This window comes from Lepisosteus oculatus, chromosome 6, assembly GCF_040954835.1.
Source record: "Lepisosteus oculatus isolate fLepOcu1 chromosome 6, fLepOcu1.hap2, whole genome shotgun sequence".
Classification (NCBI taxonomy): domain Eukaryota; kingdom Metazoa; phylum Chordata; class Actinopteri; order Semionotiformes; family Lepisosteidae; genus Lepisosteus; species Lepisosteus oculatus.
In genome coordinates, this window is record NC_090701.1 from 13022730 (window position 1) to 13038128 (window position 15399).

A 15399-nucleotide genomic window follows, 5' to 3' on the forward strand; every position below is an offset into this window, starting at 1 on the left:
TTGTATTTTTTACACTGTGCTTGCTACCACTGCACCAGAAACTGAAGAGGTCAAATGATTAATGCCCCGTTGCAGACAATGCAGTGACTGGAAAAGAAGGAATAGAAGAATCATCTAAAAAACAATAACATACTTAACAAAACTAAGCTCTCATTTTCAGCTGCAGTCTCACAAATCTCAGGTACAGGCACACTCATTCAGCTCTGTTTTATGAGCATGTCAATGAATAAGTCATTAAAAGCCCTACTATATATCTCTCTAAACCTTTCAACTGTTCTAAATACAACAGACAGCAGTGTACTGCTACATGTGATACTAGATAGTTACAATGCCACCCACTAACTATATCTCATTTAAATTAAAACTACTGAATGTTACTAATGAGAGTAAGTAAACTGTGACTAAAGAGTGGCCAAAATACCTATTGTGTAGTACCTGGCCCTTGTGTATACACAACCTTGGCTTCCAAATGTATTTATCTGCTTCACTTTTGATCATTCTTTGTTAGTCGCTTTGAGCTGCCATGAAGCCGTACTACAGTAAAATGTGATAGAACAGATTACGCGGTTTCAGTTTACTCAAGATTGGCCATTTTGTGACTTATACTGTGTATACTGTCCTTTTTTGAACATTCTTCACTTTGCAGAAGCCCTCAGGGTCTTCCAGTCTGAACAATTTTCTCTTGTGAATTTGCCTTCAGTTAGAAATACAAATTTTCTACCGAACCAAGTTCAAGTGATAGGTGCACATGGAAGGAGTATAATAATAATAATAGTATAATGCTGTTAAAAACATTAGGAAACCTCTTCAACCATTGCGGTAACTAATTCAGAAAGTAAATCTTCTTTCCATTTAACAATTGGGTTTTACACTTGTGTACTTCAAAATAGTGTTGTGCTGGTTTGGCTTTTTAACATTCTGTTTTTTGATGTATTCGCTAACTCAGTCCTTTAACTTCATTACTTGTGCCAAATATATTCATGGTTTCTCGACCAATGTCCAAAAAAATATTTAGTCCATATTATATGCCAAAAAACGATGGCCATCTTCCATAGGTCATCCTCAGATGCCTATTACACAAATACAATTTAATTTCTTTTAGCATAAATAATGGAAAATAGCTGAATATGAACAAAGGTTATGCAGCTGTTTAGTATATTACTGCATATTTAATTATTATTTTTATGAGCAAGAAAAAAATTGTGAGGAAGAAAACACAAATGTATCAGTATCTGAATCCTAAAACCCAGTGCAATAGTACATTGATATTTGAAGGTATCTGTTGAAGAGATGTATTTCAGAGTAAGGTTTCACAATAAATGAACTTTACATTTAAGCGGATGCCTAATGCCCCAAAGCTCCTTAAGAGTTCATTGTACTTAAATCTCCCCTAATCCTCCTTTTTGGAGCTTCTTTACGTTAACTGAATCAGTATGAGCTGGAACATGAAGAGAAAAGGTAGAGATTACTACAGCTTTAAAAGCCCATATTGAATAGAAATACAAAAAATATTGTGAAATTCTTAAATACAAAAAGTGGAAGCTAAATTATCTACATTTCTAAACTATGTATTTTTTATTTTAAATGTTTTGGAATATACCATATATCTCTGAACACTGATATTTTTAGGCATAAAATAGTAACTCATGGCTGGACGTAAACTTTTATTTTACATGTAATTTTTACATATATCAGTGAACCTTTCAAATCAAATTTAACAGCAGGTGTTTTTGCATTGTTTTTGCATTGTGAATATATTGATAGATGCATCCTATATTTTGAGAACTTCTGCCATATTTGTTCAGCAACCAGCAGTTCTTCCATAACGATACTACGTGAAGTAAATGATCAATCCAAAACATCAACTCATTCATTTTCTGTCAGAATAAAAGCAAATTATGAAAATGTTCTTCTTATCATACATATTACATATAAAGCATGACCTTACTATGCCATTCTATGCCAAGGTACTGGACGGTTTTAAAATACAATTTTCAGGATTTTTAGCACTATCTGTTAACCAGATATTATTGTGTGCATTTCTTTTTTACATAAACACCTCTTTTAAGATACAAAAGGGATTTAGCTGAATACGTTGATTCATCTAAGCAAGGAAAGGACATGATGTTTCATGATATTTACATACAGTAATATGAAGCACGTTAAGTACTTTTCAAATTACACAGTACAATCTTCTAATAAAAGAGTAGAATTCAATGTTCAGTTTTGGTATGTTCAAAAGATGAAGAAAATTATAGATTGGAGGAATTTGGTTGAGAAAGCTTCATCAGTTAGATTAACTGACCCATTTTATTTTGATTTGAGGAGAATATAAATAATAAGAATATGACAAGATTCAGAAATTCATACTCTACAAATTTACTGACATAGTCCCAATGACTACTTTAAGATTAGTTTAAATGTAAGGACCTGTAAAATAAGTGTATGTACTTTATTTTGAACCTGTTACAGTGACATAATCCCCCAGTAACTGAGACTACTTTTGCATTTCACTGTTTAGTGAATGGCAGTACTGAATGTGGTTTTATATCCTCAGGTGACTGTGACTACAGCTGGGCAGCTATGCACCCACCACATAAGGCAAAGTGTCTTATGTGTGTGGAATGAACTGGGCAGTCATGTTGTTGAATGTGATTCCCTGGAAAACTAACATGCTCACAATCCAGTGAGTAAGACTTCTATGCTCTTACGGGTTCAACTTGTGCAGTACTGATTTTCAGTGCTGGAAGAATCCATTTTAAAGTATAAAAATCCAAGCTGAAGTTGCAGGAAAAGAAGAAAAAAAAACAGAAAAAGAAACTATGAACTAAAATGCAGCAGATTAGCTATTCTGTTAATTTTAGACCTTTAGTTCATCTGCTGTTATCTTTAGGTTACTAATTGTCACTATCAGGTGTGGTGAGTGTAAAGGTATATGACAGGAGTATCATAATGGGACCAAAATATGGGTAGTGGACCACCACAAGTCACAGATTGACTTTCTGAACTTCTGCACAGAAAAATCAAATACATATATAAATTAGATCTCTCTTACCTTTGGAGTCTGACCCTCCTAATTTCTTCAGAATGTCATAGCATTCTACCTCTTCTCTCTGTATTTCCACAAAAAAGCGACATTCTGGGTGGATTCCATTGACCTTACAAAAAGTAAACCAGAATAATTTGTCAGTTGCTGGTTGACTGATCAACATCATTATGATTCAAATTTTATTTTTTTTATCAGACATTACATTATAGATGAATGAGACATACAGTAAAACTGAAATGCTGGATTGCAAAACACTTCAGATTTGTATTGGCAAGACATATCTTGCTTTCCTTTCTGACTGATGATAACTATTGAATCAAAATCATGATCTCTTAGTGAGGGACCTACTGCAATGAAGCATTTAATCAATTGTCTTCTCCTTCAAAAGTCCAAGGTTATGCATGCAAAACCTTGTTTCTTTTGGGTAAAAGACAACCACTGAGCCATGAGAGAATAACTTGAAGCATAAGACAGCATGGCTTTTAAGACAAGGGCCTCCTTGTCAGATGTCAGAGAGACTTCAACAACCCTGGCAATGGAGGGTGAAATCCTTATATACTGACGGATGCTGCCATATGTCATAGACATTTGGGAAGCAAAGAAAGGGCAAAGTAAAGCACTGGCAGACAATTACTCAACAGAGACACTGTCAATTTTGCCATGTTATACTCAAGTTGCAGTATGTACTTGTATCATGGACTAACACTTGCCTTGCTCTAGGAGATCACGAAAAACAGTTGCAGAATAACCAGCGTGGGGTTTAAGACAGGGTCATGTTTGCTGGCCAGAATCAACTTTTGAAACACTTTTCACTTGGAGACCTTGTCAAAGAAACCCTACTGCTCTCTATAGAGGAGGTGACAGACTGTGACAGACCTCTAGCCAATTGGCACACCCGTTCTGGGGCCAAAGCTACAGTTTTAACTGGTTGAGGTCCAGGTGTCACTGGGCACCCCCTGCTGAGATGACTAGATTCTGTCTCTGCAGAACTTGCCCTTGTGTGCTTGACTTGGCTTGCTCGGCTTGCCCTTGCGCTTGTTCTAGTAGGAATGAATGAAGCGTAGAGGGCATGCACACAGTTACAGGAGCAACAGAGAAGTGTTCTTCTAAGATGGAAACATTACATCTGATCTATGCCTGGCTAAAAGCAAAAGAGGGAGTGACGTTGGTTAGGGAATATATTTATGAAGAAAGCAAGGGCAGTAACACCATGCCCAGTGCATCGTCCTGGCAGTTCTGGCTGACCAGATCACCCGAGGGCAATCTATCATGATGAGTTGTAAAGAAATTCACCACATCTTATTCCCAATTTGGTGATCCACTTCCCCTGCCCTGACCTGAATATTTGAATTGTCTGGTTAAAGGGAGACCTTTACTGCCACTTCTCTATCCTTGGCCACCATTATTAGTTTACCTACTTTATTTGCATACATAAGTATAGCCACCATGTTCAAAACTAGTACAGAGGGGACCTACTGAGCTGCTCTACACAGTTGCTCCTAAAGCATCAACTTTTTATGTATAATCAGATCTTACTACTTTTGAACCTAAAAGAATCAGAAAAGAGCCTCTAGAAAAGTTGGTGCTACACATTTGACGCATTGTTTTCATGCTATCAGAGAAATCTCTGGTACTGTATTCTGAATTTATTTAACGGACTGGTGCAGTTGCTCTGTGGCTAAGGATCTGCGCCTGTGGCTGGAAGGTTGCCAGTTCGTATCCTGCGGCTGGGAGAGGAATCCTACTCTATTGGGCAAGGTCCTTAACCCCAACTGCTCCAGGGGGGCCGTATCAATGGCTGACCCTGTGTTCTGACTTCTCTCCCTGTCTGTGTGTCTCATGGAGAGCAAGTTGAGGTATTTGAAAAGACAAATTCCTACTACAAGAAATTGTATATGGCCAATAAAGTGATCTTAAAAAAAATCTTGTACTGTGCATCTTTTCCATTTTGTTTATTCCAGTTATGTTTTTAGAAAGATTCGGGACCTGTTCTAAAACTGCATACATTTTTCCCCATGTAATCTTACAGGTGTCAAGAGTTAAACTAAATTCATGCATGTTTTTTTAGGTTATCCTTGTCAACTACTGTCAAAGAAAGGGCAATATAGCCTAACACTACAATCCATATTTCAAAAATATTAAGAGATTATAAGCATATTGGTAGGGAGAAAAGAAACCTTTATCTAAAAATGCCAAGTAGATTTGGGGCAGTGCTCCAGTAGAGGAAAAACATTTTCCCCTTGTAACAAGAGGCACTCCCCTTTACTTCATGGTAGAAGGTCATCCTGCTTGAACTGTTAATTATTTCAAGGAAGCTTCACTTCAAATGGAGGATCTACATACTGATGATTGCTCAATGCTTTCCTCCAGCACACCCCAATGCCATTCCCTACACTGAAACAGAAAGATGGAAGGCAATTAGTTCACCTTTGCTGCCAAACAAATAGACGTTGTCGCTTTAACTACAAACATGGGCTCCCAGACTACATATTAGTCTTATCAGCATATAGAAAACATGATTTACTACCCAACACATTTGTGAACATGAGTTATTCTGAATCAATTTAATCTCCATATTTATTATATACTGTAGAGGATTTTATATATAGTAATAGGGGCTCATATTACATATGTACTGTTGGTTACATGCACACATGTAAATAATCCACAAAGACATTTAAGTATAAAATACGCTGAGACGAAAACACAATTCCCAATTACGAAAGACAAGTACAGAAACTATGCCACTTTGGAAAAATACTGAAACTGCAGGGAAAACAATCAATGTTTTCTAAACCCTCCTTTTTACTTGAGGTGAAATTTGATATTTCCTTTTCAGAGAGTGGGTGGTAATTGGGAATCCCTTGTAATGTGGCTTATGCTGCGATTTAACATGCTGGCACTGGTAAGCATACAGTACTGTACATGTGATATAATAAGTAATAATAAGTAAACAGAAAGCATATGGGGGATTCCCATGCATATAGGAGACACTGGCCTGTGAATGAAGCAACTGGCCAAACCAAGTTGTAGTTGATAAGGCCTCTTGATGTTGACACACCTATAGCCTTATGGTATAATTGCTAGAAACATCCATTCTCATTCCACTGGGATTCACAGCAGAACCCACACATCTCCAAGGACACAGCGCAATGTAGACTAACAACCATCAAAGCATTGCTACTATTATAAGAGGTCAAGTAGGCTTTGCAGAGTGTTTGATGCTTTTATTTCAAAGCATTCAAAACAAATGAACAGGTCACATGAGTGGCTGTGGCTTATGTATTTGTCACAAGCAAAATTAATAGTTTCTTCGGAACAAAAGAAAGAATGTGTGCTTGTTTGTACTGTATGTATCTATGTATGTGTTAGAATAAAGGGAGTTTTTTATGCACCTACGGTAATTGAGAATTACTGGAAAGTATTATTACTTCATTTAAGACACCTATCTCACATGTTTTATTAATATGTTATTGTGTTTTCCTAACAATCTGATTAATATTTATGAAATATTCATAACTAGCATGTTTATATATTGAAATGCATTATTAATGCAACAAATGAGTAATGGAACTAATCACATTTGTTGCATTTTAATACCTCTCAGAATATAAAGTATTACAAAATTTTTGCTTGTACAATGGTATGTCAGTACAGTGGTATGTCAGTGTTACAAATTTTAAAAGTCAGTTTTCCTGTATTCTAATTAGATTTATCTAATTATTTTGTTTTTTGTGTACTCAATTACAACCCTAAAGTTACCCATAAATACAGATGTATGTTAAAATTATAGTAAGCAAAACATTTCCATTTTATAGTAGTTTGTTTGCTGTTCCATTTTAAACATGCTGAATAGTAGTACTTCAGCTTAAATGCTGCAGTTACAATATGTCCCTTGAGTCACTTTTACAGCCTCACAGAACTCTATTTCAAACTAAGTGCTGAGGAAGATACTCTTTTTATACTGTTAATCCCATCAAGGGACACTTGCAAACCGAGAAATCCGTGTGAATAGTGCTCAGTTCAGATCATCTCACCGAAGCCAATTCATTATAACAAGAAGAAAAACGGCTTCTTAGTGGTCCTTATCCAAAATCATCAACTCAGCTTGGCAGGGACTCAACCCAAGAAATCAATGTATCTCATACTGCATCAGACAATCAGCGAAGTAAGACCATTTACAGACATATTGTCCAATTTATTTGTGCATGTTTGTTCAGTTTGGGTGGTCTGTACAAACTGTTTCAGATCTCTGTATAAACTGTGGCCACTGATACCAGCCCATCACTTTTCACTGAGCCTAGTTGCTATTTTTTCCACTTTATGGACAGAGCTCAATAAAACAACAGTCAAACCTTAATTCCATAATGTGGTTTTAGACATGAATAGATTTTACCCTATTTACAGTGATCTCCTGCTAAGTGCATTTTAACAACAAGCAAAGAGACTGCAAACCATTTAGATTCACTGTTTCTGTCTAGCAGATGGAGCTTTCACCTTTGAATAGTGCAATGTTCTGGGGCTTGCAGTATATCAGAAAAATGCACGGTAATTCTCTAGAGAATTCATATTGATTCGTAACTTAAAAAATAAAATGCTTGGGTAATTTAGCAGACTTCTTTGATTTTTACATTAACTACATATCATTTCATTTCCTATTTGATAGAAAATGACATTCAGTGTTTATTCCTACCATGGCACTTGACTTTAAATAACAATGAATCAATTAACAAGTGAGATTAATTTCCTAGGACTTCTCTTCCTTCCTAATGCTTGACAAAACCAACATCCCAGATACCAATTTCAGTTTTTTAACAATCCTTAGATGTAATTGAAGTTGGTTAATTTTTAAACAAAATGCTTATCCACATACTGTATAATAATTAGTGTGTTATATAACAATATATAATTATTAATTATGGTTATATAGTGTTCTAATTCCCAAACGATTTCAACTGTGCTGTAGTAGGAGGGGACCCACTTCATTCATCACTGAAGTGCACCACCCAGCTAGATGACACATTATGATATCTGCATTATTATTGCTCGCAAAGTTTAAATATAGGCATTTCCAAATAACGTGCAATTTATATCATCATAAGAGCTGTGTGGACTTGTTAAAAAAAAAACGTTGATTTGTTTTCTCAATGCTTATTACACCTTACAAAGGCAGGTAACTATGGTAAAAAAATGTTGGCAGCACTACATACTGTGTTAAGTGTCTGCTTCAGTTCTTATCAGGTTTTTTGGTCACTTGGCCACATACAGGAGTTTTTTTAAGTCCATTCACCAGGTAACCTAGGTAAACTTGACTTGATGTACAGTACCTGCCTCTACCTGTATCCTCATATGCCCAGGATGGATCATCTAAACAAAAGGTATTGGGTCTGGATTAATCACAATGATCCAATGGTCCACATGGGTCTCCAAAGTACATTACCAATAATTGTGGCTTATTTCTGTATTAGGTCTGGGGTACAAAGGCACAGTCTTCTGGACATTCAAGTGGTGACCTGCTACTGTAGGTCCTTTGGTGATTAACTTGAAACTCCAAGATTTTTGGCTGGGTACTTGTTTTATGTGCCACCTCCCATCTTCAAGCACCACCCAGATCATTTCTCTTATGATATAAAACGAATGCCAGCTCTTGGCAAAAGATGGAAAAAACTTTAAGAACAAATTTAATTGCATTACGACACACTCTCTCCTAAGCACATTAATAAGGTATGGGATGGAAAGTTTGAGACAGTCCTTTGGAAAAGTACATAAAGAGAGAGTTTGCACTTCGTTATCAATTCAGTTTCTCAAATTTTAATAAATAAAAAAGCGCTTACAAATATGGCTTGTTTTCTTTGTTATTGGATGTGTATCATGCATCCTACTCCTGAGCAAGGGATAAAGAAATTAATTTTGGTTACTGCATACTCCGTTTTCAGCAAAGCTTAGAGGCAATCCATTATCTAAACCTTGTGAGCCTATAAGCAACAAACTGTTTTAGAATTCATTAAGCGTGGTAAACAAATTCAGCTCTTTATAATCAGGAAACAAATGGTACCATCCAGTTAAATTATGAATCAACAAGGGAAAGATGAATAAAGAATAAAGGAATCAAACCACATTATTTTTCTCCATATAGCATCTTGATTTCTTTGAAAAGTAATCATTTGTAAAAGTAATCATGTACTTACTTTGATTACAAGTAAAAGAGTTTAACAGAATGTCCATTCATGCAAGTTACTTAAAAATCACAATATATTAGCAGTGCAGTTGTAAAGTAACTCGACTGAAGCTAAACTGAACTAATATTTCTCAATATTTTCATACATAAGAAAAGATGTGTGTATTTGTAATACCTGTTGTTTGTAAAACCAATGAGGAACACAATGCAATTTGAAGAATACCATACCTGTAAATACAACTGTCATCGTCATCTTGCTATGTTTATATTTGACTAATTCTTCTATGTTTATTTTTAGCAGAGGAAGATTGCTCTGATTTGAGCACAGTGCTGATAAATCTGGTAGAGATCATCATATGTCCCAATCAGCTCAGATATTTGCATTATTAAGTCCTGCTTCTAGAAGTAAGGAAGGTATGTTTAAAAAATCCTTATTCAGGAAAGACTGCAGCAGGCTGCTAGTAACCCTCAGCCCACACAGCTTTTACTAGATTTTCTAAAAAGCAATGGGAAAAAAAGACTACATGCTCGAAATAAAACTCAGTTCAAAGATTTCCTCACAGTCTTCATTCTACTCATCGGGGAAATTAATCTTAGAAAGCCCACTAGGATTACTGAAAAGACTTGACATTATATATACAGTATTACAGTATTTCATTCAAGAAACAGCCCGGGCAAGTAGTTTATGACTGTCCTTGTTGTTATTGGGTTTGTATGCTCCTTGCCCAGAGATCCAGTCAAATTTACCAGAATGTGACCAATTCCTGGGTCAAGAGATAATAAGAAAAAATACTAGAAAAAATCATTCCTAATAAAGAAACTGACAGCTACTTGGAGTTCATTTAAAAATACCCTGTATTTATTTCTCAGCGTGACAGGGTAGGAGGCCTGAAGGCATGAATTTACAGTTGTTTGTGATCGTAGTGACAGTTACTGGAAACAAGATTATTATTGGTACATCTCAGTCGATTCAACAATTTTCAAACCTGAAGAACCTTTATCAGCATATGTAAACCCCAATGAACACTGCAGCTTTCAAAGTATTATTGCATACAACTACAAATATGCAAAGTAATGTTGCTACAAATGTGCAAAATATTGTTGCCTTTTATGGGTTAATCCCTACACTCTTGCAGTGCCTCCAAACATATCCATTTCTTTATCATTGCATTTAAAGACAAACAAAGTTCCATTTGTTACGGATTTAGGTAATGTGGTATGGCATTAGTGATACAATTTGTATTTATGTAGCTCAATAACGAATATGCAAACAACTGTATCAAATATCTGTTACATATACAGTTCTGTATTTTGCTTACAAGTCTTGTCTGTATCTACAGTACAGTAGATGATATCGTGCCTGCATATGCTCACAGCTTCTGTGACTAATACCGCCACAGAAAAAGTTTCATGGAAAAGGTTCATGTAATATTTAAGAAAATAAAAAGGACTAAAAATTCCAAACATTAGATCTCAACTGTATTGTTTTTGTCTGAACCATTGACATTATGCAACCATACTTAGCATATCTTATTGATGATAAGCAGCCGTTAACAGCAAAACATGTCTTAATTGTTATACAAGTACTTATTTTTTTAATAGCAATTTAGACATGATCTTATTATGTAGTGTCTATGGGCAGTAACCTAGTACATTTTCCTTTTTAGTAACAAGCAGTGATACAAACCCTTGTAGCTACAACACTTTCAAAAAAAACTAAACCAAATGAAAGACTGGAAAATCTACGAAAAGAGGCAAATCTATCAAACTTTCAAATGCTTTATTAGCAAAATCTATCAAGTGGTTACATATCACAATACATGCGTGCAGACAGTATGTGTGGTAAATTTTCCATTGCGTAGAAAATAAAAGAGTTGTCTTTGAAGGCACTTTTTCTGTCCAAATCAACTAAGTGAATATATTCTGCACAGTATACAGTATGCTACAGTATTGTACAGAAGCCTTAGACATCTTGAACAAAATCTGGAGATTGAAAGTATTACTGAAAGATTGAGATTGAAAGTTACTTTATAGGCATTCAGATTTACTCAAAGGCTAAGCTAGTGTTTGTTACTACTATAGCAATTATTGACTGTTAGTGATAATTAATTAGTTTGGATGAAAAGAAACCAAGCTTGTTATTTAGACATCTTTAATTCACATTGATGGTAATCTTAAAGGGTAATCATGAGAAGCCAATATGAAGTACATCCATTACGTTTCCATTGAAATCGAATGGACTCATTGTCAGGTCTTCCTTGACATTATCAAAATGTTTCTCTCTACACATCCATAAACCTAAAAGACTGCTACTTTTCGTCGTAGAAGTAAATATTTAACAGCACTTCCTGCTTAACTTAATCCGAAACAGCTAATATTTCGGTAGAGTATCACCACAGAATTACAGTATGTCTACTTAACAGTATAAATCTATACTTACACTTCTAAAAAGTTTTCTTTAAATATTTATTAAGCCCTCTGTAATATGCCCACATAATATATAATACATCCTTCTACAAACCACTATGGCTTTCCAAGAAACATAAAGATGAAGAATTAGACAGACTTCAGTTTTGTACTTCTACTTAAAAATCACAATTCTGTCAGCGAATTGCTATTTTACTGAAGGTATATACAGTACATTCGTGCATAGTAATAATGATAACGTTTATCGTTGCATGTCAATAAAAAATAAAGTTAATGCATAACATATAAAAGAACAACAAAAATAAAGATTACTTACAAAAGACAGGCACCTAAATGTTAAGAAAATTATAATAAGGGTATTTCTCATCATAATTGCTCTGTCAGCTTTCCAAAATGCGAGTACTCCGTTCAGAACTCATCGGGTTCGCTTTCATAGAATCGGGAAGTGTTACAATGAGTAGCTGTTTCCTCTTCAGTGGTCAAGCACATCGATTTATATATATATAAAAATACACACATATATTTTTATAACTCCCAATGAAAGAAAGCAACCAAACTCCGCTCACTGTCCCAGTTGCAAAATATGTGTTATTTCAGCAGCGGAGTCTGAAGCTGTCAAAAAAAAGACGATCAAACAGAACGCGATTCCCTGCTTTGATTCGCTCACTTCTTCTGTCCCTTCTGGAGAAGACAGGCTATCCACAGCCCTGACAGTGATCGAGTATGTTACTTTAGTCAGAAAAGGGAAAAGCACTGAGCTATGACTTTTATAAGCAGCAAATCACAACTTCCCCCCGGCACTTTAACCGTCCCTTCACTGTCAGAGGTTACCCTCACACAACTAGCACCCCCGGCAGAGGAAAGCGTATTATTTGATAACTTTAGTACAGTAAGCGCATAAACTCAGCAAGGGGAATGTCAAATGGTTTTAAATTAACGTAAAAATGATCAAAACCAGTCCGAAAGAATTCAAAACGAACAGACAGTCTGACAATGTCCTTTCAAGATAATATAATTATTTTTATTTTCTTTAAAATGAATATATTAACTATATACTGTACAAACCAGTGTTAGATTTATTTTGGCACGGATATTTTTTAAGTTAACCCCTTCCCTCCAGTTAATATATTTTCAAACCACGTTTAAAAAACACTTTATCTAAATATATGGGAAAACATGTACAGAACACAAAAGAGGATAAATGGAAATGAAATCCACAACACACTACGATGTCGAAACCTGGACTTGCCTGTTGGTGCGCCAGGAGATAAACAGGACTCGTAGTAAATTGTGAAAGTAACTGAATGGGTCTGCGGAGTATGAAGGTCACATACTGTACTGTAAAATGGCAAGTGCTTTAGGGCAATGTGTGTAATCAGTGCGAAAGATTGGCGTTCCCGAAATAGCATGCATAATGTTGGATATTAATTAATGTTGCTTCTAATTATAAAAACACGCAAGCTTAATATACGCATATCTGCAGCACCGTAAATTGTCTAGAAATTAAGATTGTGAAATAAAGAAAAAAACTCTCATATGTTAAGCTTTACACCATGATCTCCATTACATACAACATAGGGTTTGCAATACACAGGAAGACTGTGCCATCACTAAAAGTTTGAACAAATATTTTGCCAACCTTACTGCCTGGTTTTACTCAAGGGAGGATAATGACATACAGTACCTTTTTTATAAAAAAAATAAATGGATTATTCTTGATAATAATTCTTCATTATTTGAAAAAATGCACAGCATTTCATCTGTGGAGCCCTTTTCAGGAATGAGGTGAGGTGAACTCTACTTGTTCCTTTGCAGCACACACATACTGACATACTGCAAGTCCCTGCTCAAATTATTCTAAAAGTGTTTCAAGATATACACCCCCGCATTTCAGGTCTGTATTTTCATACAGAATTCCTAGGGTTACAACTGCCTTCCAATTGAGGGAGCAGAATACAACCTTTAAAGAAAATCTAATCTTGATTTGGATGTTCATCATGTGAGCGCGCCATCCATGTGGTTACCAAAATCGGTGTTTCCATTGAACAAAACTGTGGCGCAAATTAAAATGGAGGCCAAGAATGCTATTTGTCAAAGCGTTTCCTGCCAAAGAAGCTGCTCATCAGGCACACAAAATGTCTGGCAGTCATTGAAAAATGATTATAAGTGGAGGGGGATGACAGCACTACTTAAACTGTGCCAATAGAAATCCCAGTCAAGTAAGTCGAGCTGCTTCACGGGAAGAAATGAATACACAAAAACAGATACAGTACTGTTTTTTTACTAAACTGAAGGGTTTCATTGTAACATTTTATTTAAATGATTATTCTCTCCACTTGTATAATTTATTAATTGGTTTGTCTCCCATTTTGGTATTTAATACTATAGTAATACTAATAAACTAATACTATACTTAATATTTGGTTTTTCTTAAATACTGCCTTTTAGCACCATATGTACTGTACAGTACTATGCATCTGTGCACGGGGAGTCAAAAAGATTAGGATTGTTCACCACTCAAATAGGGTGGTGTTCTCTCTGAGCTCGTGGCCATCCTTGTGTTGACTGGGGTGTCAGTTTAGCTTGCTAGGTATTACAGCCCTAGAGTGAGATGGTTGATCTCCTCTGGTTTAGCCTGATGCCTGTGACAGTGTACTTCTAGCCTCAGCCCTGATACAGAGTAATAAGTACTAAGGATCCCTGAAGAGATGCGTGCTGACTCTCTGTGTTACTGCTGAATGGATATGGTGACCCTGTAGATATCTTCCATTGTGTCCTCCTGTTTCTGACATCATACCAATATAGTATTATAAGTAGGATGGTCAAGGAGAAATTGTAGCTTTGAATAAAAGCATCGTCAAGTAGAATGATCACAAGGGAAAGAACTGTTTATGAGGAACTCCAGTGACAATGCAAACTCACACAGTTGCTCACCACCAGTCCCATTTGTAAACCATAGTGCCCAGTCTATGGGGGGTTTATAGCAGGATTCAAACACACTAACGGCAGGATAGCAAATTGCAACAAGAGTGCAGGTAATGGACAGAATGGTTAAACATGACTGGGGTAAGAGGGGAAAACATGAAAACCGAACTCAAACAGTTCTTGTCAGTCCTATAGCGCCAGTCCAGATAATTTCCCTTATTCAACATGTCATGCAGTAAAACCCTATGACCACTTGGTGTCACAGCATATTTCATTTTTAATTCTTTGTACATTTTTGTAAACTGTGTACTTATCTCTCCTTCCATTTTCTAACCACATTATCCAATACAGAATCGCACAGGATGCCGGAGCCTATCCTAGCAAGCTACAAGCGCAAAGCAGGATACACCCTGAACAGGATGCCACTCATAGAGTACTTATGTATTTATTAAATTATTTAACTATTATGTAAATCATTAAATTACTTATAAATATTTTGGGATGCATCATTTACTACATAAGATTTACATTTTAAGACTATAGATCTTTGACTTGATTCAGAGTTATTGATAAAAAAGGGGATGGATTCAAGAATGAGAAATAATTCCTGCATAAATGTTAAAAAACAGAAACTATTAAGACAGTAAAAATGATTAATGTGCAAGACATTGCATATGCTTAAACAAATCAAAATGCTGGTTTTCCACTCTACATCATTGGTAAGTATTTTAAACTTTTAAATACAAGAAACCAACAATACTAAAGGATTTCTTAATTTTAAATTCAGATCAGTTCATTTTTTTAACCATAGATGTATTTA

The 15399-nt window shown here is 35.6% G+C and overlaps 1 protein-coding gene across 2 annotated transcripts in view; it reads right to left on the minus strand.

Annotated features, from left to right (window-relative positions):
* The window catches only part of vipr2 (vasoactive intestinal peptide receptor 2), a 70622-nt gene extending 58155 nt beyond the window's left edge, over positions 1-12467 (minus strand). For both annotated transcript variants that reach the window (XM_006634507.3, XM_069190992.1), the window contains exons 1-2: positions 11971-12467; positions 3056-3158 (exon numbers count right to left, since the gene is read on the minus strand). In XM_006634507.3, coding sequence (XP_006634570.2) covers positions 3056-3158; positions 11971-12024 — 157 coding nt within the window. In that variant the 5' untranslated portion in view covers positions 12025-12467. The remainder of the gene's footprint in view (positions 1-3055; positions 3159-11970) is intronic.
* Between the last annotated feature and the right edge of the window lie 2932 nt (positions 12468-15399).